General features: G+C 40.5%; 1 protein-coding gene across 4 annotated transcripts in view; it reads right to left on the bottom strand.

Moving 5' to 3' along the window:
- The window catches only part of LOC113410386 (serine/threonine-protein phosphatase 4 regulatory subunit 1-like), a 45,735-nt gene that overhangs the window by 9,254 nt on the left and 9,974 nt on the right, over positions 1-26,507 (bottom strand). For 2 of the 4 annotated variants that reach the window (XM_087959245.1, XM_026664928.2), the window contains 13 exons: positions 24,481-24,613; positions 23,039-23,145; positions 21,972-22,114; positions 14,775-14,921; positions 13,190-13,297; positions 12,481-12,546; positions 11,288-11,446; positions 9,761-9,912; positions 7,771-8,204; positions 4,527-4,744; positions 2,865-2,954; positions 1,916-2,101; positions 218-379 (listed from right to left, as the gene is read on the bottom strand). In XM_087959245.1, coding sequence (XP_087815371.1) covers positions 218-379; positions 1,916-2,101; positions 2,865-2,954; positions 4,527-4,744; positions 7,771-8,204; positions 9,761-9,912; positions 11,288-11,446; positions 12,481-12,546; positions 13,190-13,297; positions 14,775-14,921; positions 21,972-22,114; positions 23,039-23,145; positions 24,481-24,613 — 2,105 coding nt within the window. The remainder of the gene's footprint in view (positions 1-217; positions 380-1,915; positions 2,102-2,864; positions 2,955-4,526; positions 4,745-7,770; positions 8,205-9,760; positions 9,913-11,287; positions 11,447-12,480; positions 12,547-13,189; positions 13,298-14,774; positions 14,922-21,971; positions 22,115-23,038; positions 23,146-24,480; positions 24,614-26,507) is intronic. The other 2 variants (XM_087959246.1, XM_087959247.1) reach the window with 2 other exon arrangements.

Genomic DNA, 26,507 nt, shown 5'->3' with positions numbered 1-26,507 from the left:
TTCCTGTTGTAAGCCAAGGACTGCCTGTATATATGTTTGTATCAGCCAATCCCAGTGAAGTGAGGTCTCCGGACCATTTCCAAAGCAGACCATGCTCAGCAACTGCAATAATCCAACCAGGAAATTGCCAGAGTATGAATGACTGCAGTGAGGCTGTCTCTAAATCTGGTTCTTTTTCTCAAGTAGGTAAAACCAAACAAATGTGAACTATCCCTACCTTTAAGAAATCATAAAGATGTTTGAGGATTCCAATGCGTACTTCATCCAGATCTTTTAAGAAACCATTGAAAATAGGCACTAAATCGGCTGCTGTTAGCTGATCTCCCAGAATTACAGCCAACTCGTGAATGGAAAAAGCAAGCGTGCGACGGACTTTCCACTGAAAATGGTTCACACAAATGGACAGAACAGTACAGAACACAGTTGAGTAAGTACAATAAGATGAAAAGAATATTTAAACAAGGAAAACCCAATGTATGCAAATTTATAGTGCTACCAAATTGCCAATAAATCTTTTCTCTCAATACTAGAACCAAAGATAATTCAATGGCGCTGAATAGTGGACAATTTCAGATTAGTAAAAGGATAACCTTTTCCACTGAAAGTACTGAAATCCTGATATCTGAATGAAATGGTTGCAAAATTATTATTTTAGTTCATACTGATTATTTAAAAAACAGCAAAATTCTAAAATATATACTTTGCCTGCCGGACAAGGAAACTGATATCTTTGTTAGCTGTAACTGTTCAGTACGTATCTATCTATCATCTATCTATCTATCTATCTATCTATCTATCTATCAATAAATCAAATCTATATTGCCACCTATTCGCTCATGGCAACTCAAGGCAGCTTACAAAATATAAAAACCACATTTAAAACCATAAAACTAATTTTAAAAATCAAATAAATTAATATAATAATAAAATATAATAAAATCAGTATTAGTATTTCTGATGGGATAGGTGCCATTTGGGGGTGGGGGTGGAGTGGGAATTTCAAAAACGTAACATGGACACTTTCACACAATGGCTATTCATGATGGGGCATGATGAGTCAGAAAATGCTAATTTACTGGAAAGCAAATAATTAAGACTATTCCTGCCATAATATGTAACCTTCATCCCCTACCCCTGAATGTTATGTTATTCAGTCTTTTTTTTTTCCTGGGCAGATGTTACTTTTTCTTATTATATTTTCTTCATAGAAGTTTTGGTCCAAAAATTAACTATTTAGAAAAGAATGTGTGTAGCTTAAGGCTGAACTCTGGAGTCCTTGGTTTCACCTAGCTTGGTTATTATTATTTTTTTGTAGACATTTCATTACCCATCTGTGTAATGACATCAATGTCAATGTCAAGTATTGATGATGTTACCTAATTGGGGGAATGAAACATCCGCAAAAAAACTACCAAGTTCAGACAGCACTAAGGACTCCACAATTAACTATTTCCAGGAAACCTGGAAAAATATAGGCTTGGTTAATTTTTTACTACATAAACTAACATTCCAAGTGAAGTAGACATATCTTATTTACCCTTATTAGCCTGATTTACTGTAGCTCTAGCACAGACCAGTGATAAAAGTAAGCCATTTATACACAATATTTGGTGCAATTAGAACCTGAGCAGAGTTCTACTGGATCCATCTACCCCAGCAGTCTATTCTCACAGAGATGGCATTCTGAAGCAGCCATGCTACCATCAAAGCTAATACAAACCCAACAAAAAACATGCAAACAAGGCATCAATTTTTTGAAATATCTATCTTCCTACAATTTACTTAGGGAAGTTACTTAGAAAGGGACTACTTTAAACAAACCAACACAGATTAATAATAAATACTGCATGCTTCTCACACATTTATATGCATAGTTTAAATAACGCAAAGCAATACCGACTGCTTTGTATTTTACCTGTACGTCAGATGCTAAAGTTTCATAGGTGTCCTTCAAACAATGCCAATTTTGCCTGCCAAGTGTTAAGGCCACACCAGGTAGACTGTATGCACAATGTTTCGCAATTTCAGTATCAACTGTCTGTGCTCGAGCAGGGTCTGTCATAGATAAATACTGCTCCAACAAAGGCTGAGGTATAATGTCCTGAAGATTAAAAAGAATAGTAAATTATTGATTGCAATAAATTAAACAAGAGTAAGGCTATACCACTACTAAAAGACACCTGTGCTTTTAGTATAACATTCTATCTCTTCCTCCAGATGGCAACCACATAATGCCAGTAAAGAGGTAAACAATGGGCCAAAAACACTATCAGTTCTGCAATAGGGAATAATCAGCTTCTTCTACACTAAGTCACCTATGCTAAATGTCACACCAGTCTGCAAGGCCAATGAACTAAATAAAAGGAACTGGAAATAAGTTACGAACCAGAAATAGACACATTTTGTGTATATAGTATAATAAAAGTATACATCTTTACAACACAGATGGCAATAGATCAGCTTTTGCTATCTCAGTGTTTGGTTTATATTTTAACATTAGTTATACAACATAGTTACTATATTCTGAAACTAGTACAAGAAATCAATGTATTTCACAAGTAATAAATACTGTTCAAGCCAAACTTTGTTTATTTTTTTACAACAAAATCCAAGGTTGAAGAAAGTTCCAAATAGGATGCGTGAAATATTCAATCTGGGTAAATCTAGATTAAGTATTATGTTTTTTGTAATAAAAGGAGACAAGTATTCAAAATAACCCATATGGCCAGGTTTGAAAATAATGTTTTATCAAGCTTAAATCTCTAGACATAGTAATCAGTCAGTACTGAAGTACAAAAGTTGTTTTAAGAACAGTTTGTTTTAAAATCTCAATTATGACCAGGAATATCAGAAAAATTGGAAACCTGCAATTTTGATTTGTCTTCTTCAAGACGTGGATCATTTTCTTGTGCCTCTAAAGCTTTGTTGACATCATTGTGTTGTTCTTCTGACTTCTGTAAAAGTGCATAATAATAAAATATACAACATCATTAAAATGCATTACAACTGAAATGTAACAAAAAATCAATTTCTATGAATTGAATTACTGTGATCAAAAAATCACGAAGTATCACTGATTTATATTGGTTCTACATTCCACTTAAGCAGAACATTGGGCCAAGAATAGAAAAAACCAATAAACAACCATTTGTTTCATTCGGCTTGGCACAAAAAGCAGAAAATTTCAAGCTTAATATTTATTCTTTTTCCCATGTCAGCATTGAGATGCCATTTTTAATATTTTTCTAATAATTCACTGAAGGTCTCCGAGTGCCCTATCTGCAGGTTATCAAGCTTCCTTTATGTAGGTCTTTGCCAATCTAAGTATTTATTGGGAGAACTTCCAAGGTTCAGTAATTAAAAATAAAACAATTTGAAATCGGGACCTGAGTCATAGAGCAAAAACAATAGTTAAGTAAGAAACCCACATGAATGGATCACTTAATGACCGCAATCGTGGCACTCTGAGTTGTGCTCGTTAAACTATCTTCTATGTTGTTAAGTGAAGTGAAACAGATGCCTACTGGTTTCAGCCTTCCTTTATGCACTGAAGGGGACTCTTCTGAAGGGAGGGGAAGCAATGAGAAGCTTGCATTCTATAAATGTTTTCAAAGATAGTTTCTAGGTGACCGAGGTTTCTGCCGTGCAAAATTCTAACTGGAGAGGATGACTCCTGGCTATGGATGTGTCCCATTGGAGAATATGGATTATGATACACCCAGGGGGTGGGGGAAAACCAGGGTCAAGGGTAACAATGAATTATGTGTCTCAGAGTCGGCTACACCCAGGTAATGCCGCATCTTTTAACTCCCAATAAATCCTTTTGGAATTTGGCTCGAGACTCATGATTTAAAGGTTAAGTGTCGGAATCCTGACACTTAGATCTTAGGGATTTGATCTCTGTTTCTATAGCCCATCAGAGGAGTTCCCCTTCCCTCAGCAGGTAGCCCTTTTACTCTTAAAAAGCTGCCTATCAGGAGGGAATTTCAACTACCCAGCAGGTGGCAACAGCTTGCAACTTTTCCTGCCGGCTTCCCCACTGACTTTCAGGAAAGCCAGTAGATTGGAAATGACTAGCTCATGATCGCAGGGCGCTTGGTAATAAAGTGCAAAAAGGTTGCTAAGCATCTAGATTAGGGGTGTCAAACTTGATTGTATTATGTTTTTTGCCTTTGTGAAGCACGGGTGGCCGTGGTCTGCGTGTGACGCATCTGGCCCGCAGGCCGCCAGTTTGACACCCCTGATCTAGATCATAATCATGTGACTATGCGCATAGTGGTGCAACTTTTTGCAATGGCTGGTAGTGCTTTATCAGCTGTAAATTGAGGACTACCAGTAGATAGCTTTTAGATTATCTTTAACATGAGTCTAATTGAGTGAACCTTTCAAGTTGCATTTGCTTTGTCCTGTAATTTTCAATCCAGTTCCCTAAGGGCTACCTGTCTAAAATTCAAAGAAACTAAAATTATGGAAAATGATTGATGAATAGTTGACCATCACCTGTCCTGTCCACAACACATATTTACCGCATTTTTTATTATAGTTGGATCAGGTAGCTCAATCACATCAGCCAGACTTGGCAATGAAGATAAGATATTTACATCTGCTGTTCTGGAAGTACAGACCAAATTTGGAGTGTCTTCTTGATAGGCATCATTAACTTCCACATTCTGCTTGCTGTCACAGCCACTGACAGAATCAAGATGGGCAGCTCTGAGGGCAGCAGACAGTACTTGAACCTGAGCTGATTGAATGGAATAAATCCCATTAAGTTTTCAAATACTGTACCCCATTTTCCAAAATATTAAAAACATATATACTTTCAATAAACCTATGAATAATGAATGAAAATATTTTATACACTGGTTCTTAAACCAGTGAAGGTAGGTTTATTTATGGCTATAGGGAATGTTCAGATCTAGAAATGTTTATAAAGACAGGATGACCTTGGAAGTAACATACAAACATTTGATGGAGGTTCTGCACGTAAGCTGAAAGTGTCTTAAAATCAGAGATCTACAAAGACAGACATAAGAATGACATTCTGAGCACTCTTAGTAGCCATAAAAATATTAAATAGTGAGATTGCCTGCTGAATTAAAAAAAAAACTTAAGATTGGCACTTAAAAATAGTTATTTGGAAGTCACAAGTTGATCATTTGATTTTGTTTTGCTTCATGAAATGATTTATGCTAAAAGCAATTGTGTTGAAGTCTGGAGCTATTATAGATAATTGAGTGGAAAACAAGTGGCATTGATGCTCATTTCATGAAAACATGTCCCCGGTATGAATCATAATATATTAAAACTACACTTGATCAAAACAGATAAAAAAAAGTTTCTTTCCATCCAATAAGATCAGGGTCCCATCAATCAACGTGTGGCACTGGTGGGTCTTAGGTAGTATGACTTCTCCGTCAGGTGGATCAGCCCTTCAAAGATGACAATTCCAATCCTGTTACCCTTCTGAAAGTCATGAAGACTTGGCTATTATTCCAAGTTCTGGAGTTAGAGCATTAACGGAAGTCCAAATTGGTTGTGGGATACGCTCATTAGGCTTCTACTGATTTTTTTTTTCCAGGGCCTTAACTAGTTTTTTCTTTAGTGCAGTGGCCCCCAACCGTTCTAGCTTGGCAGCCTGGCCTGGGGGAGGTGACAGTTGCAAACGCACAGCTCCATTTGTGAGCTTCACATGCGCGTCCTCTACTGTGCTCGCACACGAAGCTCCACTCATGTGAGGGCACTTGTGTTCACCCATGAAGCTCCATTTATATGAGTACCTCCATTTGCATGAGTGGATCTTGCGCTTGCCCATTTTTCCTGTGGCCTGGTTTCAAGGTCATGGACCAACAGTTTAGAGGACTATGGCTTTGTTTTTGCTCCCATCTTTATTTTGAGTGAATATGACAGATAAACAGTCATATAAATGTGTTAAATAGGTAAGTATGTCTGAAGACTGGGAAATTGGTAAGGCATTAGTATGACAAGAGTGGCTGGTTATGTCTGGGAAGAATGAGACTATATGTAGTCCTTGTCTTATGACCAATCGTTTAACAACTATTCCAAGTTACAACAGATTTGCAAATTGGTACTTATGACCAGGCCTTGAAGTGACAACTGCCATCTCCTGTGCCACAATCACATGACTGTATTTAAGCATTTGACAACTGGCTCACATTTATGACTGGATGCAACATCCCATAGTCTTCTGACCGTCATTTGTGATGCTTCTTGCCAGTTTTCAGAAAAATTCAAATGAATGGATTGGTTAACTAGACGCTATTTGTTTAACAGCTGCAGTGATTTGCTTTATGACCATTATAAAAAATGCTTGTAAAATTTAGCCTGGTCAAGTGCTGCCTCAATTTACACCACTGTTTAGATGGTACAAGCAATCAACTCCATTATTTGGCAAATTTAGCCAAACTATCCTTGAGCTGCCTAACATAGGAGTATACAGGTCTACTTTATCATGGCTGTAGAGATGACCAGGACTCTTTTCAACCATTCTTTGCCATCTGCCAGATTCTCACTATCTTCTTTCTGGACCACTGTGCTAAATATGAGAGCATCTGCCAGTTCAGTTAACAGTTGAATCCATACATAGTTGGAATACAAGCCCTATTCTTCCATGGAAACGAATACAGTTTGGAAGCTCGTGCTGAATGGGTTTTGCTTATTAATATTTTTTTTGATGTCTTCTGTGAAAATAAAATATTGGGGTAACCACATGAACAGAATTATAAACCCAAGGGAAAAAATATGGACATTCAGAAGATGGTAAAAATAAAGGAACCCACCACACCAAGTCTGGACATCAATTAGTAGGAATAAGAAGTCACAGTAATTGACACAGCTTGGTAAATCAATAATTTACCAAGCTCAGACAAGAATCAGAGAACAGCACTTGGAGGTAACAAAATTAACTGTTTGCTGCCATGTAGTGTCATATTTGATTCAGCAAACTAATATACCAATGAAAGGCTGAGATGACATAGAAAAGAATGTGTGATGGACGCTAATAAATGATAAAAGGACAAGCTGTACACATCTCTGTTGGAAGAGTCCCAGTTTGCACATGCAAGTATCACCTATGAAGTGCTCCTCTTCTTCCCAATTAGGTTGTACCAGGGCATGAAAATATAAGAAATGTGCATACAAGTATAAGTCCACTAGAGGGACCTGAGTTATGACACTTTATTATAACAAGCATAAAAGGCCTCTTTGGTGTTATTTCTATATTTTAAATGACTTTAATCTATGGTTTCTCTTATGGTCAAAATACTCTGAGATCCCACAAGTAAGACCTTTGGGGAACAAGCTATCTGCCAAGGTGAATAATGGTGGAAGTGCAAGCCAGGCAGAAATGTGTTATGGGCAAATATTACACTCTTGAGGAGCTTAAGTTGTGATTCACAAATGGGTTCACTTTATTGTTTCCCACTTTTATTGTCTCTTTTGAAAAAAAGAATGGAATGCAGAACCTTCTCTTTCAGACCAGTTGAAGAAGTGGCGGGGGGAGCTATTCTCAACTAGAAGGCAGAGCTAAACTCGAGTTGGGAAAGATGTTCTTCACAGATGACAAAAATTTAGCCCTGCCTAAACACTTCCCTGACAGTTCCGTCTATGATGACTCAGAATGTTAGGGAAACTATACGGAGCTCTGAAAATGCTTTTTCTTTGTAATAAGGCACTGGGAAAGAACATGGCAACCAATAGCAGAAATTTCAAGAAGACAATAACACCAGGACAGCTACTAGTAAAACTTGCCTTGAACATCGGGGTCATCCATGTGTTCCTGCAAACTTTGCAGAACTTTTTTAATTTCACTGCTGGCAACGCAGTTATTATAAAGTGCCTGTGATACTGAGGTGCTGTCATGTATCTCTTTCTTGCCCTGAAGAAGCTCTATATCTTGGCTTATATCAGGAAGAGGAGGTCGCCAGTATAAGAAAGTATTAAACACATCCTGTCCGGCCTGGATTCTTGAGCTAATTTCCTGATATTCGCTGGTTTGACAGTTTCTAATATCATTAGTTAAAAAAGTCTCATCTCCCTGAGGTAATATAGTCTGATCTATTCCAAAATTGATGTGTATGGCTGAACATTGATTCTGTGCATCCAAGTGTGTCATTTCAGAACAAACCACAGGGGTAAAAGAAGATTCTACTGCCAAAGATTTATTTTCCACTGAGTCCTCTGATCTGAGAAGAGAAATACTGTTAAAACAACTGTGAAAATATAAAGTCAACATAAACTAAGCTCGCCTAAATGTAGTGGTTTAAGTACAGTTTCAATTATAATAATCATGGCTTTTCTCTCAAAATTAATCCTGCTTCTGAAAATGCTGGTGCTTCATAAGATTAAACAAGCTTAAATTTAACTTGTTGAACTTCAAGTTATTTACTAATTATTTGGCCTTCCAGGTTATATTTGCTGCGAGGTCAAGAAATTGACAATGAATTCTAAATTGTCTGATCAAGGAGATTCCAAGATCAAATAAAAGCTTTATTGCACTACTGGGGCTTTCCCCCCACATTCAGAAGAGAAGGAAGTGATAAAACAAAAGTCCAATAGCCTCTGGATTAAATTTTGAAATAATTCTTTTCACATTTCGCAACAAGGTAAGTTGTTTGAAACTATCTTGCTGTAAAAATGTGTCTTAGACTTATCACTACTTTATCTCTAATCTGATATGTGCAATTTATTTCTGCCATGTTTTCTATCTCATAAAGAGATGAAACAATTGGAGATATATATATATGTATGGTATTCAGCTTTGTTCAGGTATTTTCCCACGTCATTATAGTTGTGCTTTTAAAGTTGTAGCGACGTTTCGGCAGAATCTCATCTGCCATCATCAGGCTTCTGTATTGTGTTTGTCTGTGAGTCAGACTTTTACAGTTGTTTCAGTTTTAAATTTGGGGCTAGCCTACTGCTGTGCCAGAATGGTTTTTTCTTCATCCTGATTGGTTGGGAGTACAGCAGTAGGCTAGCCCCAAATTTAAAACTGAAACAACTGTAAAAGTCTGACTCATAGACGAACACAATACAGAAGCCTGATGATGGCAGATGAGATTCTGCCGAAACGTTGATACAACTTTAAAAGCACAACTATAATGACGTGGGAAAATACCCGAACAAAGCTGAATACCATACATACATACATACATACATACATAATATATATATATATATTGTATCCAAGCAAATATGAGACAGAATAAAGTAAATTTCCCATTTCTTTTAAGGGGCTTTCAGTCATTTATGTTTCTAATATTATACTTAGTTGTTTTTTAAGAAGAGCTCCTCCAGTTGTCTCATATTTTAAAATCTGGTTTTCAAAGTTATGATTAAATACTCCTTTTAATTCAATGGTAAACAACTTCTGAAAAACCGGCACATAAGATACTTGCTCATATTTAATAAACTTGTTAAGGCAAGTTTATTAAATATCCACCATTACAAGCTTCAATACTTCATTTTATAATGTTAAATATGGATTTTGAAATGTATAGTTGCACCACTAGTTATAGCAAATCATTGCACACTTTGAAGAGTCTTATAATTATAAAGCTGGTGGAAATAATATTTTATTACATAAAACACTTTTTGAAATGAATACTGAATTTTGAGCTATCAAGATAGAATCCTTCATCCTGAGAATTACAATAACCGCATTAATGATTTCTCAATTGGATGAAAAACAGAGTTCTAGTTTCAAGCTGCCCAAGTTACCATTAATGCCAAATCACTATACCTTGATAACTTTAAATTTGCACTGTGGTCTGGGCACGGACTACAAGGCCGGATGCTGAGCGTCCCATCCTCTCGAATGTAAAGACCAGCACTGGAAGGGTTTGCAAAAGTAGAAATAAAAGGACCAAGTGATTGGAAAGCAGCTTGACGAACCTAGAATGTTGGAAATATAAGAGACTATAATGGCACTGATACTGTTTGTAATTAAAGTTAAATGTTCACAAATTACATGAAATTCAAAAGTGGAACCATCAATTCAGATTGGCATCTTTCATGCCAGTTTATTTGGTTTTGTGACAAAATCCATAAACTCTAAGGAACGGATGCTCAGTTTCTGCAGAAGAAAAAAATATTATAATTTCACTGTATTAGCGCAATAGAAAAAAAAGAGAAGAACCAGACAACCAGCAGCAACATAGGCTCAACTACAGCCATGGATGTACCGCTGGAAAACCTGAAGGACCAGTCTGGCGACAGATCCTCCAGGAGAAAATCCATTTTGTGGTTGCTAAGAGCTGACATTAGATGGTACATATTCAATCAACATTAGTAAGAACAGTAGAACTGCTTCAAATGTGCATAATTTACTTTTAAGGCTACAGGCCATGACCAAAAAAAAAATGGACAGACAATTGCAACAACAACAAAAAAAAAAATCTAGCCTTAATAGGCAGCTTTGATTGGAATTAAATAAATATGGGACGCAATGGCTCAGTGACTAAGACACTGAGCTTGTCAATCAGAAAGGTCAGCAGTTCGACAGTTCGAATCCCTAGCACCATGTAACGGAGTGAGCTCCCATTACTTGTCCCAGCTAGCAGTTCGAAAGCATGTAAAAATGCAGTAGAAAAACAGGGTTCACTTTGGTGGGAAGATAACAGCGTTCCGTGCGCCTTTGGCATTTAGTCATGCCGGCCACATGACCATGGAGACGTCTTCGGACAACGCTGGCTCTTTGGCTTTGTAACGGAGATGAGCACCGCCCCCTAGAGCCGGAAATGACTAGCACGTATGTGTGAGGGGAATCTTTACCTTTACCTTGATTAGAATTAATTTTGCCTAACATTAATGGAAACATTAGTATTATCTGTATCTGCATGACACTTTCGGCCACACGGAGTTCTACTATATTTTTTTAATGTTTTTAAAGACTAGAGTAAAAATTGAGTGATAAATTATTGTAATCAAAAAGATCAAATATTCCCCAAATCTGCAATATTGCTTGCAGTGAACAATTGATTTAAGCTCAACTGTTCAAAATTTAAGGAGGTAAGCTTGCATACAAAATCAAACAGAAAATATCTATTTGCACAAACAGTAGTTCCTTTGAATTTTAATACATGGAAACTACTCTTTGAGTTTGTTGTAGAGATATAAGAGATGCTGATAGAAGCTAACGATATTGTTGTTAAATCAAAGTGTGATCATACATGCATTTTTCAAAATATTCATTTGCTTTTATCAAACGAAGATTCCCTGCTTTTATGGAATCACTGCAATTTAAGGTGAACAATTCGACTCTATTTACCCATCTGCAAGGATCACTAATGAGACAGATGAAGAGGGGAGACAGTTTGGTCCTCCTAACCTCAGGAGAAACGATACAGGAGACAGCCATAAAGCATTCAGCACAAGCTTTCCGCATACCCCAAATGTTATCAGAGCAGAGCTCAAAAAACTTTGGAATCTGCCAAAATAAAGACACAGCAGAACAATTGATTTGTTTGTATACATTATCTTGTCTACTTGGAAAGTGCTTACTTACAAATATGTATCAGATTAGCAGGCAAAACATTCATTTAGTAGTTCGTAGCGAAGAGTAAATAATTTATTGAATGATTTAATCACAACTGAATGAAAACATGCAAAGTCAACTTAGTCTTATATTTAGCTGATACCATATTAGTATAATTCATACTTCTAAGTATATAATGCTATAAGGGAAAGCTCAGTTTCTTGAGAATGTCAGTCTAATTTCAGTCTCTGATGAGAAGCTGACAGCAAAACTTTTTAAAATATTCATGTCCTTTTAGCAAACCTGAGGAAAGGAATGTTAACATCAAAGGATTAACCTTGTAAAATTAAGTTATCAATAGTAGCCATCATATCTAACTAAAGATCAAGCATACTGAAGTTTTAGCCTGAAGGGGGAAAAAGCAGGAAGAGAGGTATGTGTGGAATTTATAAGCAAGAAGTTGGAAGGGAGAAAATTAGTTTCCTTAGTGGATCAGAATAGTCAACCTACAGTCTATCAGTGTCTTGCAAGCTACAGCAATTTAACAAAAGCCGAATTAAAGGGGCCACACTTTTCTTTTATGGATTTAAGAATGAGATTTGGGGTCAACAAAATGAAACTTCTTTTTTCTGGGAATAATTTTGTTTGCCAACCCAAAAAGGTTCAGCCATGGTTGAAACTCAAGAACAATATTTTAAATGAAGACATTTTTTGGGAAGCAATGGATATTTCTTAATAGTGGGGAAAATATATATTTGTTCAGCTAGATCAAACAAGTTGTTGTAACTTTGCATTCTACAATACTGTCATGCATTAAGGTCTGGCAATTACTCCAGTAAAATTTTCCCATTAATCCAAGCATTTCAGAGGAGTTGTCTGCTTTGTATACACACAGAAGACATTAAGTTGGTATTCTTTATATGACACAGGCTGCTAACAGCATGAAATTCCAAGATGTGTAACTTGACTCTCAGATTTTAACATACCAAATTATTTTCTGTAGCTTCTTGCCCAACTGCGCTGCATATATCACCAAAGCTGGCTGCACAGACCTAAGCAAAAGAAACAAACACAATGCTTCTTTGTTGCTACCTTAATGTTAATCTACTTTGTGTTTTGTTATACATACATACTAACTTAATTATGTACCTTCATAAATAAAAGCTGAATGCTACACCAAAAACATGCACAGGGATGGGATGGGAGTGGGTGGGAAAATGTGTGTCATGATTAAAATGCTATGTTTTATGTTACTTGCTTCACAGGTCAAAATGGGAACAAAGAATGGTGGGATTTATTTCATAAAGTAAAACACGTAGGAGTCGTTATCTGGATATAATCACGTTCTGTACTTTTATCAGACAGCATCATGTATGCATATAATCTCAGATAGCCCCATTAGAATATTTAAAACGAGCCCTTAAATGGCCTTCAAGTGTACATCAGTTGATTTGTATTGGCTGTGGTTGATTTTAGATGGTGCCAGTTGTCAATTATACTTCATAACAGCCACTTTAATGAGAGTGGCAGTTCAAATGTAAAACAAGATATACTTGTTTTGGCACTTATATAAAAAGTTTTAAAAATAGGGGGGTTTCAATAGTACTTACAGGTTAAGTTAATTTAATTCCAAAATTTTATTAGGTATGTTCCAATGCAGATGACTAAATTAGTATAAAATCAACAAATGTTAACCTTCCGGACTTGAAAGAGTTTTCCATCACTGCAAAGCTCACAGAATCGAGGAAGCAGCAAGCGTTCAAGGGTAGATTTGTTCACCATAGATGCCATTTTGCAGATTATCTATTGAGAGGGGAAAATCATTTTTTTTCTTTATGTTATCATTTTCTTTAGATTTTTAGCATTTCTGTTTAAAAAAATGTATCAAAATATGTGGGAACAGTATTACAGTTCAAGAATAAAATTCACCAGGTTCACAGGTATTAAGGCATCTTGGAATCAGATACAATACATAGTACAATTCCTTTGAGGAAACAGTGACTGTATCTAGTTGATCACATACTAGAAGTGCTATAAATAGAATAAACAATCAAAGAATTCCACCAACAACAGATTGTATCCAGCAAAAATAGAGCTGCTCTTGTATACTGATGTTTTTACTTTAACCATGACTGTGTATGTTTGTGGTTTTTATCTTTGGAAGGAAGAAGAAAGTCTGGTTTGCATCACTGACAGAATCCAGAAAGCTAAAAGAGATTGCCATTAGATCAACACATCCCTAATCACATTATACTTTTATATGTCTTTTGATTGTAAGCAGTTTGGGGAATAATTTTGCTGAAAAATAAAGTATAAATGGGACAAAATAAAGTATAAATCATATAATATCTGATGGGGGGACGGGAGAATCCTTTTGTGCTGTTGTATATCCTTGAAGTACAATGAGTAGAAGTTGATGGAGAGTGCTTTTAAAAATACAGGAAACAACAATAGCAGTTATAAACATTCCTTCTGCTTGTTTACCCACAAAAGCTTCCATTCTCTGAAGTTTACATGCATGTTTGCCTTTCTAAAAAATTCCTATGATGTAGAACAGGTGAGCAATTAATCTTCTCAAGGGACCACATGAGAAATTGGGACTGGTGCTCCACGCCCTGCCAATGCTATCCCACTCTCCACCGTTGCCCTGCCCTTAATGCTGATGCTCCCCCACCCCGCCAATGTTCCATGCTCACTGATGCTACAGACTGGATTGGGACCATCTACGACAGGGGTCCCAACCTGTGGGCCGCAACCCAATACCAAGCCATGGACTGTTGGCCACCACGCTGTGTGAATGTTGTGGCGAGTGTGGGCACTCACGGCCCCATTCACACAAGCGCTCATACACGTAAAGGCATCTGCCCCTCCTCCCTTGAGCCACAAACCTATAAAGTTTGGGAAACTCTGATCTACAAGTTGCATGTGGCCCGCTGGCTGTATGACCAAGTCTGATATGGAAAAAATAGCTTTTAATCTCAAGCTTTTGGAATAGATACCATTCCAAAATCCAATTTTCAAAGATGTATAAAATTATTCATTTGAGTGAATGAAATTTTGAATGAGATCGCTGCTGAGAGGGTAAAAGACAAAAGTAAATGGAACACATTCTTGTTCAAATGATATAAAGAGAGATCAATATTTGGGAAACTGCTGAATATGCCAATAACAATGAAATTTAATTAATAACATTGTTTTACATAATTATATAAATATTAAAATGCTAGGTAAATCCCCCTATCAATTCAGAAACAACAATCTCAATAAATTAGATACCTACATTGACTGCCTCCACCTTGTATTCATCATCACTTTCTGGAGCAGAAAGCTCCAATAGAATTGGACACACCTTATTTTCAATGTCATGTTGAGCAATAAGTTGTTGATCCAGTAATATTAGCAATGAATCCTGGCTTGCTTTTCTCACCTAACAATGTGCAAAGGAGAAATAATAATGTATTAGGGAATAATATTTTGTGACCAGCATACACGAAATGGGATTAAATTTCTTGCGGAACAGTACATCATGGCATTGCTTTTAAGAGAAAATAATTATGGTTTTATGGGCACACATGTTTTTTCCATATCCTGGATTTCTGAGAGAAGAGCAGCACATACTAATTCAGTTTTATTAAGCTGGAAATTCTCAGAACACAACTGTGATACTTATAGCTTTACCTCCTCCAGACCTTGTCCATCCAATTCTTTAAATGTAGATCTTCTGCCAATGTTTTTTTAATGGTCCCCTGCATAGCAGAGGTGAACAGGTACAGAGATCACAAGCAATGATTCTTTATTGCAGTCCCCCCACATCCTATTAGACTGGCCTTCCATCAACTGTTAAAAATTGAACTGTTCTGAGTGGCCTTTTGGAAATTGGGCGTTGGTTCTTACCTGACACGCCATTTCTCTGGGAGCCGTGAGGATCATCCAGTGTGTGGGAGGTGCTTCAGTCTGCGTCGTTGTAGGCTGAGCTTAATTACTGAGGATTGCTCCGCCCTTCATCACGTGGCTGCCTTGCAATCCCCAGTTTATGCGAAGTCGAGAGTGAATAGAAAATCCTGCTCTCCTCTTACTATGCTAAAGGGTTCATTGGCGAAACAAGACCCCACCAGACGGAAAACTAATAAGGGTGGGGCTGGATGATCCTCACGGCTCCCAGAGAAATGGCGTGTCAGGTAAGAACCAACGCCCATTCTCCTGGAAGCCGTTCGGATCATCCAGTGTGTGGGACATACCAAAGCTTGGCTGTCCTACGGGGGACTCCGTCTGGTTCTGTGACCCCTGTGGTTCCTCGAGGACTCGCTGGAGGACTCTTCTACCAAACGAAGCCTCCACCGAGGTAAATATGTCGATCTTATAATGTCTAATGAAGGGAGATGGGAAGGCCCAAGTGGCCGTCCGACCAATACCAGCAATTGGAGCCTGAGTGGCCCCAGCTGCAGAGGTAGCAGCACTTCTGGAGGAGTGTGCCGTTATTCCGCTGGGAACCGGCAGGGCCTGGGACAAGCACGCCTTGGAAATAGTAGCGCTAATCCAGCGGCCGATGGTTGACGGGGACACTTTGTGGCCTAATGATTTGGGCTGAAAGGAGAGGAAAGGTATTCGGATCTCCTGAAGGGTTGGGTACGTTTAATGTAAATGCGGAGGGCCCGTCTAACGTCCAGGGTGTGCCAGAGCTTCTCCCTTTCCCACGGGGATTGGGGCAGAAGTTCGGAAGTGTAAGTTCCTGTGCCCTGTGGAAGGTTGAGTTGACCTTGGGCAAGAAGGTAGGGCCCGGCCGGAGAACTACCCGGTCGGCATGGAAGATGCAAAGGTCCTACCTCACCAACAAGGCTGCTATCTCTGATATTCGGCGAGCCGAGGTAATGGCCACCAGGAACACGACTATGTACGTTAGGAACTGGAGAGTGGATACCCTAGAGGCTCAAGGGGTGTTTAATAAGGGCCACCAGGACCTTATTGAGGTCCCCGGTAGGGTATCTGTGAACCGTTGGGGACAAAGTTGGTGGTTCCCCTGAGGAATGCCCTGATGCGAGGGTGGAGGGAAGGGACCCCAGATTGTCAAAACAATGACGGTTGAAAGGGCTGCGACCTGATGCCTCAGGGAGTTCGGAGAAAGACCTTTCCTCAGACCCTCTTGGAGGAATGTCAACACTTGAACGATGGAGGGTGAAAGCGGGTTGACCTGGAACCCCTGGCACCCTTGCAGAAACTATTCCAAGAGGCATTGTATATCCGGGTTGTGGAGGGCCGCCTGGCGGCTAGAATAGTATCGATAACCTGGTCAGAAACTGCCCTTTCTTAAACGCTCCCGCTCAACCTCCAAACTGCTAACAGGAGCCACTGAGGATCCGGGTGCTGGAGGGGACCCTGAGAAAGGGATATCCTGATCGGAGGGATTTTCCAGGAGGGGCCACCGATAGGTTGCAGAGGTCCGCAAGCCATGGGCGCCTGGGCCAGTAGGGTGCCACCAGAATCAGTTCTGCTTTCTCGGCGATGAGCTTCTGGATGACTCTGGGGACCAGGGCTAAAGGGGTGCATATAGAAGCCCTGATGGCCAGGGGCAACGGAGGGCATTGTAGTTCTCGGCCCCGTGGGAGGGGTACCTCGAGAAAGCCTGGGGAGTCGAGTGTTGAGGGGGAATGCGAAGGGGTCCACTAACGGGAGACCGACCAGCTTGGTCGCTTCCCTGAACAGTGACGGGTGGAGGCGCCACTTGGGCTGGTCCACCGTGGTCCTGCTCAACCAGTCTGCTTGGGTGTTTAAGTCCCCTGAGATGTGCTCGGCTTTGAGAGTGAGGGGATTGCGCTCCGCCCAATGGCAGAGGCGCTCGGCCTCTCTCATCAAACGGATGGACTGGTGCCCCTTGTCGGTTGGCATGGGCCTTGGTCGTGATGTTGTCCGCGAGTATGAGGACATGCCGCCCGCGTACCTGAGGGAGGAAGTTGCGCAGGGCCAGGTGGATGGCGCGGAGTTCCAACCAGTTATACTGCATGCTCGTTCTACCTGAGACCATGTGCCCTGAGTCGAGAGCGAGTGGATGTGATCGCCCCATCCGGACAGGCTGGCGTCTGTGGTGAGGGTGAGGCGTTGGGGCTCCTTGAAGCCATGTCCCTTGTTGATGGCGGGACTGGTACCCAGAGGAGAGACGTGAGGACCCTTGAAGGCACCTTGACCGTGGCCTTTGAATTGCTTCTGCAGGACCGTTGGAGCGGGAGCAGGAACCACTGTAGGGACCTGGTGTGTAACCGGCCCAGGGAACAATGGAAATACATGAGACCATTTTACCTAGTAGCTTAGACAATTCTAAAGGTGTTACCCTTCTTGAACGTCTGACTTGTTTGACGGTTTCCTGAATGTTAAGGAATCTTTCCGAGGAAGGGAAAACCTTTCTCGAACTGAGTTAATGACGGACCCCAAGGGGTGATCCGTGTAGGTGGTAACAGTCGGCTCTTTTGCCAGTTTGCCAGGAACCCATGGTCTTGGAGGGCAGAGAGGGTAGCTCTGACATCCTTCCCTGCTTAGAGTCTGGGGTGGGACAGGACGAGGATGTCATCCAGGTAACAATGGAGACGAACCGGGAGGTTCCTGCGGGGCCGCCAGAGACGCGAGGACCTTAGTGAAGATCCTCGGGGCAGGGGCCAACCCAAAGGGAAGAGCCACATATTGGAAGTGGCGGTGGTTGTAGCAGAATCTGAGGAATATGGAATGGAAGGGCCGGAATGGGAGTGGGGAGACGCTTTGAAAGGTCTATAGAGGCTAGCCAGTCCCCCTGCCTGATGCCCAGTAGAATGGACTGTAGGGTGTCCATCTTGAACCTGCGGTAGATCAGGTAACGGTTCCGGCGTTTCAGGTCTAGAATTGCCCTCCATCCCCCTGAGGGTTTGGGAATCACGAAGAGGAGGGAGTAAACCCCTGCCCCGCTGGGATGGTGTGCTGAATGGCTGAATCCATTGAGTTGTGTTTGGTGGGGTCCCTCGAAGGGGGATGCCATAAAGAAGTCGGGGCGCTGGAATTCAAGCGCGAGACCAAGCCTGATGGTGCCACGGACCCAGGCAACGGAAGTGGGGAATCCCATCGGTCGGCGAAATGCCTGAGGCATCCCTCGATGGGAAGGGAGGAGCAGGGGCTATCTGGTGCGCCAGAAAGGCTTCCCTCCGGGGCCCGTGAAGGGCCGTCTGTAGCTGCCGCCCCTCCTGTTCCTGTAACCTGGATCGGCTCGATCCTGGGGCTGGAATTGCCGGAAGGAGGGGTCTCGGATACCTGGGCTGGAAGGGGACTGGTAGAAGGGTCGGGAGGAACCTCTCCGAAAGGGCAGAGGCTTTCTTGACTCTGACCTCCGAAAAAAAAGGGGGAGAAATTTTTCTTGCTTCAGGTTTCAGATAGCAATGGCTCCAGGGCGGTGCCAAATAGTCTGTCCCCTTAATGGGGGCAGTGGCCAGCTTAACCTTGTTTTTTTTTTTTTTATGTCCGCCTGCCAGTGCTAGAGCCAGAGTAGGCGGCGAGCTGTAACGTGAGAGGTTATTACTCGGGCGGAGAACTTAACCGTTGAGGTAATGTACAAGAGCAGGAGAGTCTATCTGAAATATCAGCCTTTACCTGGGATCGAACTCACAGCCTCCTGACTGTGAGGCAAGTGCTCTACCTCTAGGCCACCTGACAAAGGGCTGTGGTAGGTGGCGTCGGCCGAGGGTTCCACTGCGGCCATTAACTTTACAATGTCCTGATGTGCCCTAGTGTTAGAGGGGAAACATGCTGTTTCAGTTGGCGGAGCCACCGGATCGAGACCTGGTGAAAAAGGAAGCGGCCATGGCCGATCTGACAGCCCAGGTGTCAGCCTGATGAGCCCTACTCAACGGCAGTTCGGACCTCTTGTCCTCGGGTTTTAGAGCCTCCAAGGGGTCACTGGGGGAGGACGAGGATACTAAGCCAACGAAGGGTTCGTCTACCTCGGGGTGTTAAGCAAGTTGCAGAAGCTCGAATCGAGGTTAAGAACCTCTTGTCCTGGCTGGATGGGGCAGGGGAGCTCTTATAGAGTCCAACTGGTCTGAAACTAGGTCGTGAAATATGAGTGGGGCCGGAATAACTTCCGCCTCCACCACGGGTTGCCTAAAAACGGCGTCCTCTTGTCCCTCTGCCGGGGGGAGAGCGAGAGGACTGAACAGATAGGCCAGAAATGCTCTTGGCCTTAAATAGCAGGGATTTAAAATATGTGTGCTTTGAACAAACCCACAAGGTGAGTTGATCGGGGTGAGGCCCTCGTCCTCGGACATGTCCCCTTCCTTCGGGTCTATCTCCGATAGGGGTTCCCCTTGGTGTATGGACCCCCATTCAAGATCTTCCTCCTCCCCGAACCGAACCAGGTCCTCTATAGCCTTCTCCATTTCCCCTTCTGAGCGGGGCTGTCCCCATAGAGGTACCTGACCATGAGTGGGGTCCAATCTAGGCAAGGACCTGAGTGATGGCGAGACGTGTTCGGGCGCCATCGAGGGGGACCGGACCTGGACATCTGTTAAAGGCCCTCTGCTATCCCTGGCGGATAGTCTGTTCCATCCATGCCTGCATGTGCGCAGGAATCTCGACAGAGGCGGCCTCCTCCTGGCGCAGGCCAGCGGCCGTGGGTGTGAAAGTGGCTTCGAGCGTTCGTCTGGTTGTTGGTTCGGGCACCTGGTGTCCCTGTAAGCTGCGCCTGGAGAGGGAAGAGGAATCTGGAGGAGGGGGTGTCTGGAGGTAGAAGGAAGGGGCTGGGGGCACTGGTTGTGCCTCTCTAGATCACCTGTCAAATTCTTTCTCCAGTGCCCTATGGCGCCTTAGGGCGTCTCTCTGAGAAGCCTTAGAAGTTTCCTTAGAGGCTTCCTTAGCCTGTCTGCGCAGGTGGTAGGACTGAGATCTGGCCTTCAACGAAGGGCCTCTAGTGGAATTGTCATCTGCCATTATAGGACTATAGCTCCAATTTAAGGCGGTTGGCTCGCCAAGGGTTCGGCCTACAACAAAGGCCGGGTGTCCTTTCAGCTGGCCCGCGCCCCTTTTGGAATTTAGATATGTAAGTTCTACAATATTATTATTGTTATAATTATTGATATAAATATATATACATGCTTATAAGCACTGTATATGTAATCCAATCAGTGTTGGTAATGCGTTATTGCCATGTACCAATAGATATATATGTATATCTCTATATAATATTACATTATATTATTATTATTATTATTATTATTATTATTATTATTATTATTATTATTATTATTAATAATAATAATAATAATAATAATTTTCATATACAAGAAATGAACAGGGATCTGTTCAGTGCTCCCAGGAGGGAGTGACCTCAGATATAATGTTAAAAATCTCCAATTGGCCAAATAAACGCCTGAGGCTGGAGTGAGGCCTCTGGCAGCTGGAGCTCCCAGGCACAAACCGGGAGGGATAGGCTGCGATTTTCTGCTCTGAGCATGCTGCGGAAAGCCAACAAGATAGCCAATTAAATTGAATCTGCAGTAGCTCTCATAGGCTGGCAGGCCTACAACAGGAGCTAGCCCCTTCGCAGCCCAACGAGGCCTATTAAAATGACGCCCGTTATACACGCGCGGGCGCCCAAAATGGCGGCCGCCACCTACTCTTTAATCCCGGGCTGCTCAGAGCGCTACAAGCCTCTCCGGCACACCTAGGAGCCGAGCGAGGCAGCAAGTAATTTCGCCCCTTGCTGGGGCGATCGGGCGTTTTGGTGGGGGGAACACCAGCTGCGCTTATCAGCGCGATCGATAAAGCCGCTATGAGAGCGGCGCGAAACAAGCGGCAGGCAAGGAGCCGACTGAAAGGGGGGAGGATTGACGCCGGAGCGCGAAAACCGCCCGCTCTCTATCCCCCTGGGGCGAAGAAACGCGCTCCCTGCTACAGCCACCCCAATTGCGCAGAGGCTAAGGGAGAACCAGGAATAAAAGGCAAACCTGAAATAATAATGAGTATGCTTGAATCGGCCAAGAGTGGGAGATACACAGCCTAACCTAACGAAGGCTGAGCGTAAACTGGGGATTGCAAGGCAGCCACGTGATGAAGGGCGGAGCAATCCTCAGTAATTAAGCTCAGCCTACAACGACGCAGACTGAAGCACCTCCCACACACTGGATGATCCGAACGGCTTCCAGGAGAAAAATGACTAACACTACACTTACTGCTTCATATTAATTAAGTATGAATTGGCTTTGTTTTAAAATTATAAGCTGTTGGTTCCTTCCAATAAAATATAATTAGGATTAAACACAGTTCATATAGAGTTAGGTATTATACGGTATGGTTAATCTAGAATAGAAAGTCTTTAAACGTCTCTTCAAAGCTATGTTACAGGAGGATAAGGGAACATATAAGCACAAATCACATTGCACATCAAGCAAAACCAAAGTATCTAATTGAATATTACAAGAAAAAATTACCACAAATGAGTGAACAATACATTCCATTCAGAAAACAATACCTGATTATTTGGATCTGTGAGGTATCTCACCACTATAGGCATAAGGTATTCAGAAAAGGCTGCAGGGAAGTTTGGCCTACTCTCCTGTAGAAAAATGGCAATGGGTGGTATCTGTTCCATTAATTCTGTCCGTACAGTAGGTTCTAGAAATTAAAACATTTTTAAAATTAAAATATACTTTTGGGATTAAGTCAACATTCTGTATCCCATTAGCAGCTGAGAATATGGAGCTAGGAAGCCACAAATTCACTGTTTCTCCCTGGCACTGACTTTAAGCATGATGCCTCCAGTAAAACAAGACAGCTTATAGCCATCACACTATTACTGTTCCATGAGTTTTTCTAGTCATCTTTTAATACTATTTAATAAATTGATGGACATCACAATATCTGCTAGCTGCATTTTTTACAGTTTAACTAGTAATAGTGTAAAAAGTACAAAGTTTTTTCTATTGTTCAGATTTTTAATTAGTTTCAATGGCTGATTCCAATGCTAATACTTTGAAAAAAGGGAAAAAAGAATTGTCTCCATCAACATTTTTCAAATCATGCATGATTATATCTCTAAACTATTCCCTCCTTTACAAAATTATTTTTTAAGTTAAACAGCTCTAAACACCCTAACCTTTCTTTACGGAGGAGCTATTTCTATCCAATACTCTTATGTGGTTGATTTTTTTAAATACTTTCTCCAGAAATATAGTATCTTATCTGAAGGGCAAAAATGTGAAAAACATCTGGAAATCTCAGGAGTTTAAAATTTTATTTGGGCATAATACCTTTGCAGCCTACAAACTGGAAATCAATTATGCAAATTATCATTGGAAATTTACAAGATATTTTAGAGATGCTGATAATTACTGTCACAAATCAGGTAAAATACTTAATTCATTTTTTTTTATTCAATGCCAATTATTATGTAGAGAAAGATTGCTTCTCAAAACCTGTAGAACCCTGCCAATGATTATAATCATAAGCTAGATTTCGTACATACACGTTTATACTCAAATACACTAATACAGAGAACACGTTTTTAATTAATGAGTGTATAAAGATCGGAAGAATCACCTGTATCTTCAGACAGCCGGACCACTATTGACATAACTGTCAAGAAATCTTCCTCGTTATGATTGAAATCTCGAAAGACATCAAGTAGACCCCTGGCAATTATTTGCCTGCATGAGCAACAAATATACACATGTAATTATTGTTTTGAAATATTAATTCATAATTACAGCTTTGTGAACAAACTAACAACAACAATATGGTCTAATTCAAGTGCAGGTATGTTTTATTTATGTTTAACACAGGAGGGCTATCCTATAGGATTCATCCACTTTTCCAAATTACTCAGAGCATTGCTGGCAGAGGATAATATACAAAGCAATACTGACTAGGAATCAGCATTTTCTTTTTAAAAAATCCTAAAGGAATTCTAAACTGAGAGATAGGCCAAGACAGCATATAAAAGTTAGGTAACTGATGAATTCCAATTTTTAGGACAGGGGTGTCAAACTGGCGGCCCACAGGCCGGATCCATCATGCACAGGCACACCACCTGTTCCGCAAAGGAGAAAACATCGCAAAACGTCATGTGATGGCAACGTGACGCAGCGAGTTTGACATCTGTATTTTAGAGTATTTTTTTCTCTACTTTCAGCATGCAAAGGAAGGTAAAATTCCTTCATTTCAGCACACACACAAGCTATCTTACAAGCAGAATTTTGCAACAATGTTATTAATTATCATAGTAATTATCATAGCAATATAGCTGTAAAGTCAAAGCAATTTTTCCCATTTTGTTCAGGTACTGCTGTTTATTACCAGAGAAGACAGAATATACCTTGATATTCATTCATTATACAGGTAGTCCTCATTCATCAACTTCCTCATTCAGCAAGTATTTGAAGTTACAACAACGTTAAAAAAACTGTGGTCAATCTTGCATTTGTGAGTATTACAGTGTCCCACAGGGACACAAGTGCCATTTGTGCATTTTGCAAAAACTGAGTTAATAGAGAAGGCAGAAGTAAAATCATCATGTTTTGCTTAACAATTGCAGTTTCAGTCATTTTTTTAACAAACTGAAGAGAAAGTGAGATCATAAGCCTGTTGCGGCCATGTAATTTTCTACTTAGCAACAGAATTGCAAGTGCCAATTTTAGTCATTAAACAAGGAATATCTGTATACAATTCCCTTCTTTAGATTTCTTATCTCGCCACATAGACAAAAAATCTCTATTGATTTTGCAATATCAAAACTTTAATACTTTATTTGAAACAATACATACATAATATGATCTAAAACTTAGTTGGCCCGTGAAAGAGAAGGAAAAACACCCTGTCTCCCTCAAATATTTGGGCCACCTTTCATCAGCTCCAGAAAGCATAGCCAAAAGGATCTAAACCAAAAGTTATTCAAAATATCAAAACAGCATTAATTGCCTATCCCAGTTTCATGAAAAATAATTTTAATGCAACAAAATAGTAATAATTATTTTCAATATTACCTGTTAAATATATTATCACTAAAAGCATATTTTTCTAAACGTCCAAGTGGAGTTAAGTTATCCTGCCCTGGAATGTCCAGGAAAGCAGTTATCCTCATGCTCTCACAATCTGGTCCATAGTCTTCAAACCCAACTTTAAAAAGAAAGAAAAATGACATGTCAGTATGAAAGGAAGGGGGGGGGGAGGAATCCAACACCAATCTAATTTACAAATCCGCCTATGGATGCATTTCCTCATCAGACAGCTAATTTTGCTTCTGTAAGTGTATACTCACTTCCATAGCACACAGCCATGCCTCGATAGAAAGAATTAAAAAGAAGTTAAATTTGCCAGGTGATATGCAAGGGTAGCAGTTGGTTGCAAAAGGTGGCTTTGAGTAACTTGCTTAAGTGTATTCCCTTTGTTTCAAAAACATAGGTTTTGAAAATAAAGAGAGTTCACAAAGGCTGTCTCAAGATTAATTGACTACCCAACTGTCACCCTAAAGCTGAACTAAAACAATTATTGGGACCAAAACATATACTTTGTCATAAGTGATCACAAAAATGATAAACCAGATAGTTGAGGGACTGGAATCCAGATGCCACCTACTAAGGTGGCACACTACAATCAGAACAATCTAAGAAACTTCAGATTGTGATTGACTGAAGAGTAGTCATTTGGTGAAAGACACAAAATGGAAAGATTTGTTATTACAGTAGTAAAACTGCATTAAAAAGTAACATTAAAGAAAATCTTCCAAGACAATTTAGCACCTAAGAATATGCACACAATATCATTTATAACATTGTAACATTGCTGAAGAGATATTTCAGACTCCACTTTTGCTTTAAAAAGAAAGCAGAGAAAACTATATGAATTACACATTCTCCACAGATAAGTCCTCACTTAACCTCAGCTGTCATTGGAATGTCCGCCCTCAAGCAAAATGGTTGGTAGGTGAAACATCATATGACCACATCACTTAGCAATAACAGTTCTGGTAATCGTGATTATAATCATTAAGTGAGGACTGTGCCATTAAGCAAGGAACTTACACTTCTTCTGCCCTTCCATCCTTGTCTCATCCTTGTCACTTCATTTCCCCCATCTAAAATGTCTCTGCTGTGTACCCATGCCACTCTCCCTCTGCCGATTTTTACTATCTTCTTCCTTATGTTGCCGGTGGCGCAAAGGTCAGTGAGGGGCAACACCAGTGGAGAGCAGGATGGCCAAAGAGCAGAGATGGGGGAACCTACGCAGGTGGGAGAGCTGAAGGACATGCTGGCTGCCTACCAAGCCCCTCAATTTTGATCTTGTGACCATAAATGTGCTAACCTGTAAGTACCATTCATTCAGTGCCGCTGTAACTTTTTGATGGTCGTTAAGCAAAAATTACCTATATAATCCCCAAGATTTCATTTTCTGTCTCCCTTTCCCAAGTACTTAAGGCTTATCAATACTGCTTCTACGTGAGAGAGAGAAGTTCTTTGCAGATTGAGAATAAGCACTGTCAGTCAAGCAGTTTTTTGAAATATGCAAACACAATATAGCCATATTCTGTTGGCACACCACAACTGTTAACTTTGTAGTCAGTTGATTTATGAAAAACCTGCCATTGTGGGAATTGAACTTTCTACAGAACATAGGAACATTGCATGTCTCTTCCAAACACACAGCTGGTCAGATGGTTCTTTCAAATCAGAAGGTTGTAATAATGTGATTATTAAACACCTTGTCATTTAATTCAAAATCTTAAGACTCCTGAACAAAAAGATAAGCTGATAAGTATATTTTTTTTAAAAAACTAACAAATCAAACTGGGCATAACATTACATGAATGTTACATTACATGAACATTAGTAATACAATATAAGATTTGCATGTATCAAAAAAAAAACCTTTGGAAATGTATCTGAACGAAACAACTCCAAATTTGAGTAGGTTACTTTAAAGTCTACTTCCTTCTCTTTAACTGGGGAAAAAGAAACCAATTTAGAATACTGACCATCCACACATATCAACAATCCACCGCTACAGGCCAATT

The sequence above is a fragment of the Notechis scutatus genome, chromosome 3 (assembly GCF_049901735.1).
Source record: "Notechis scutatus isolate UNSWTSFEM ecotype Mainland chromosome 3, rNotScu1.2, whole genome shotgun sequence".
Lineage (NCBI taxonomy): Eukaryota > Metazoa > Chordata > Lepidosauria > Squamata > Elapidae > Notechis > Notechis scutatus.
This window is presented reverse-complemented; position numbering and strand designations above follow the sequence as displayed.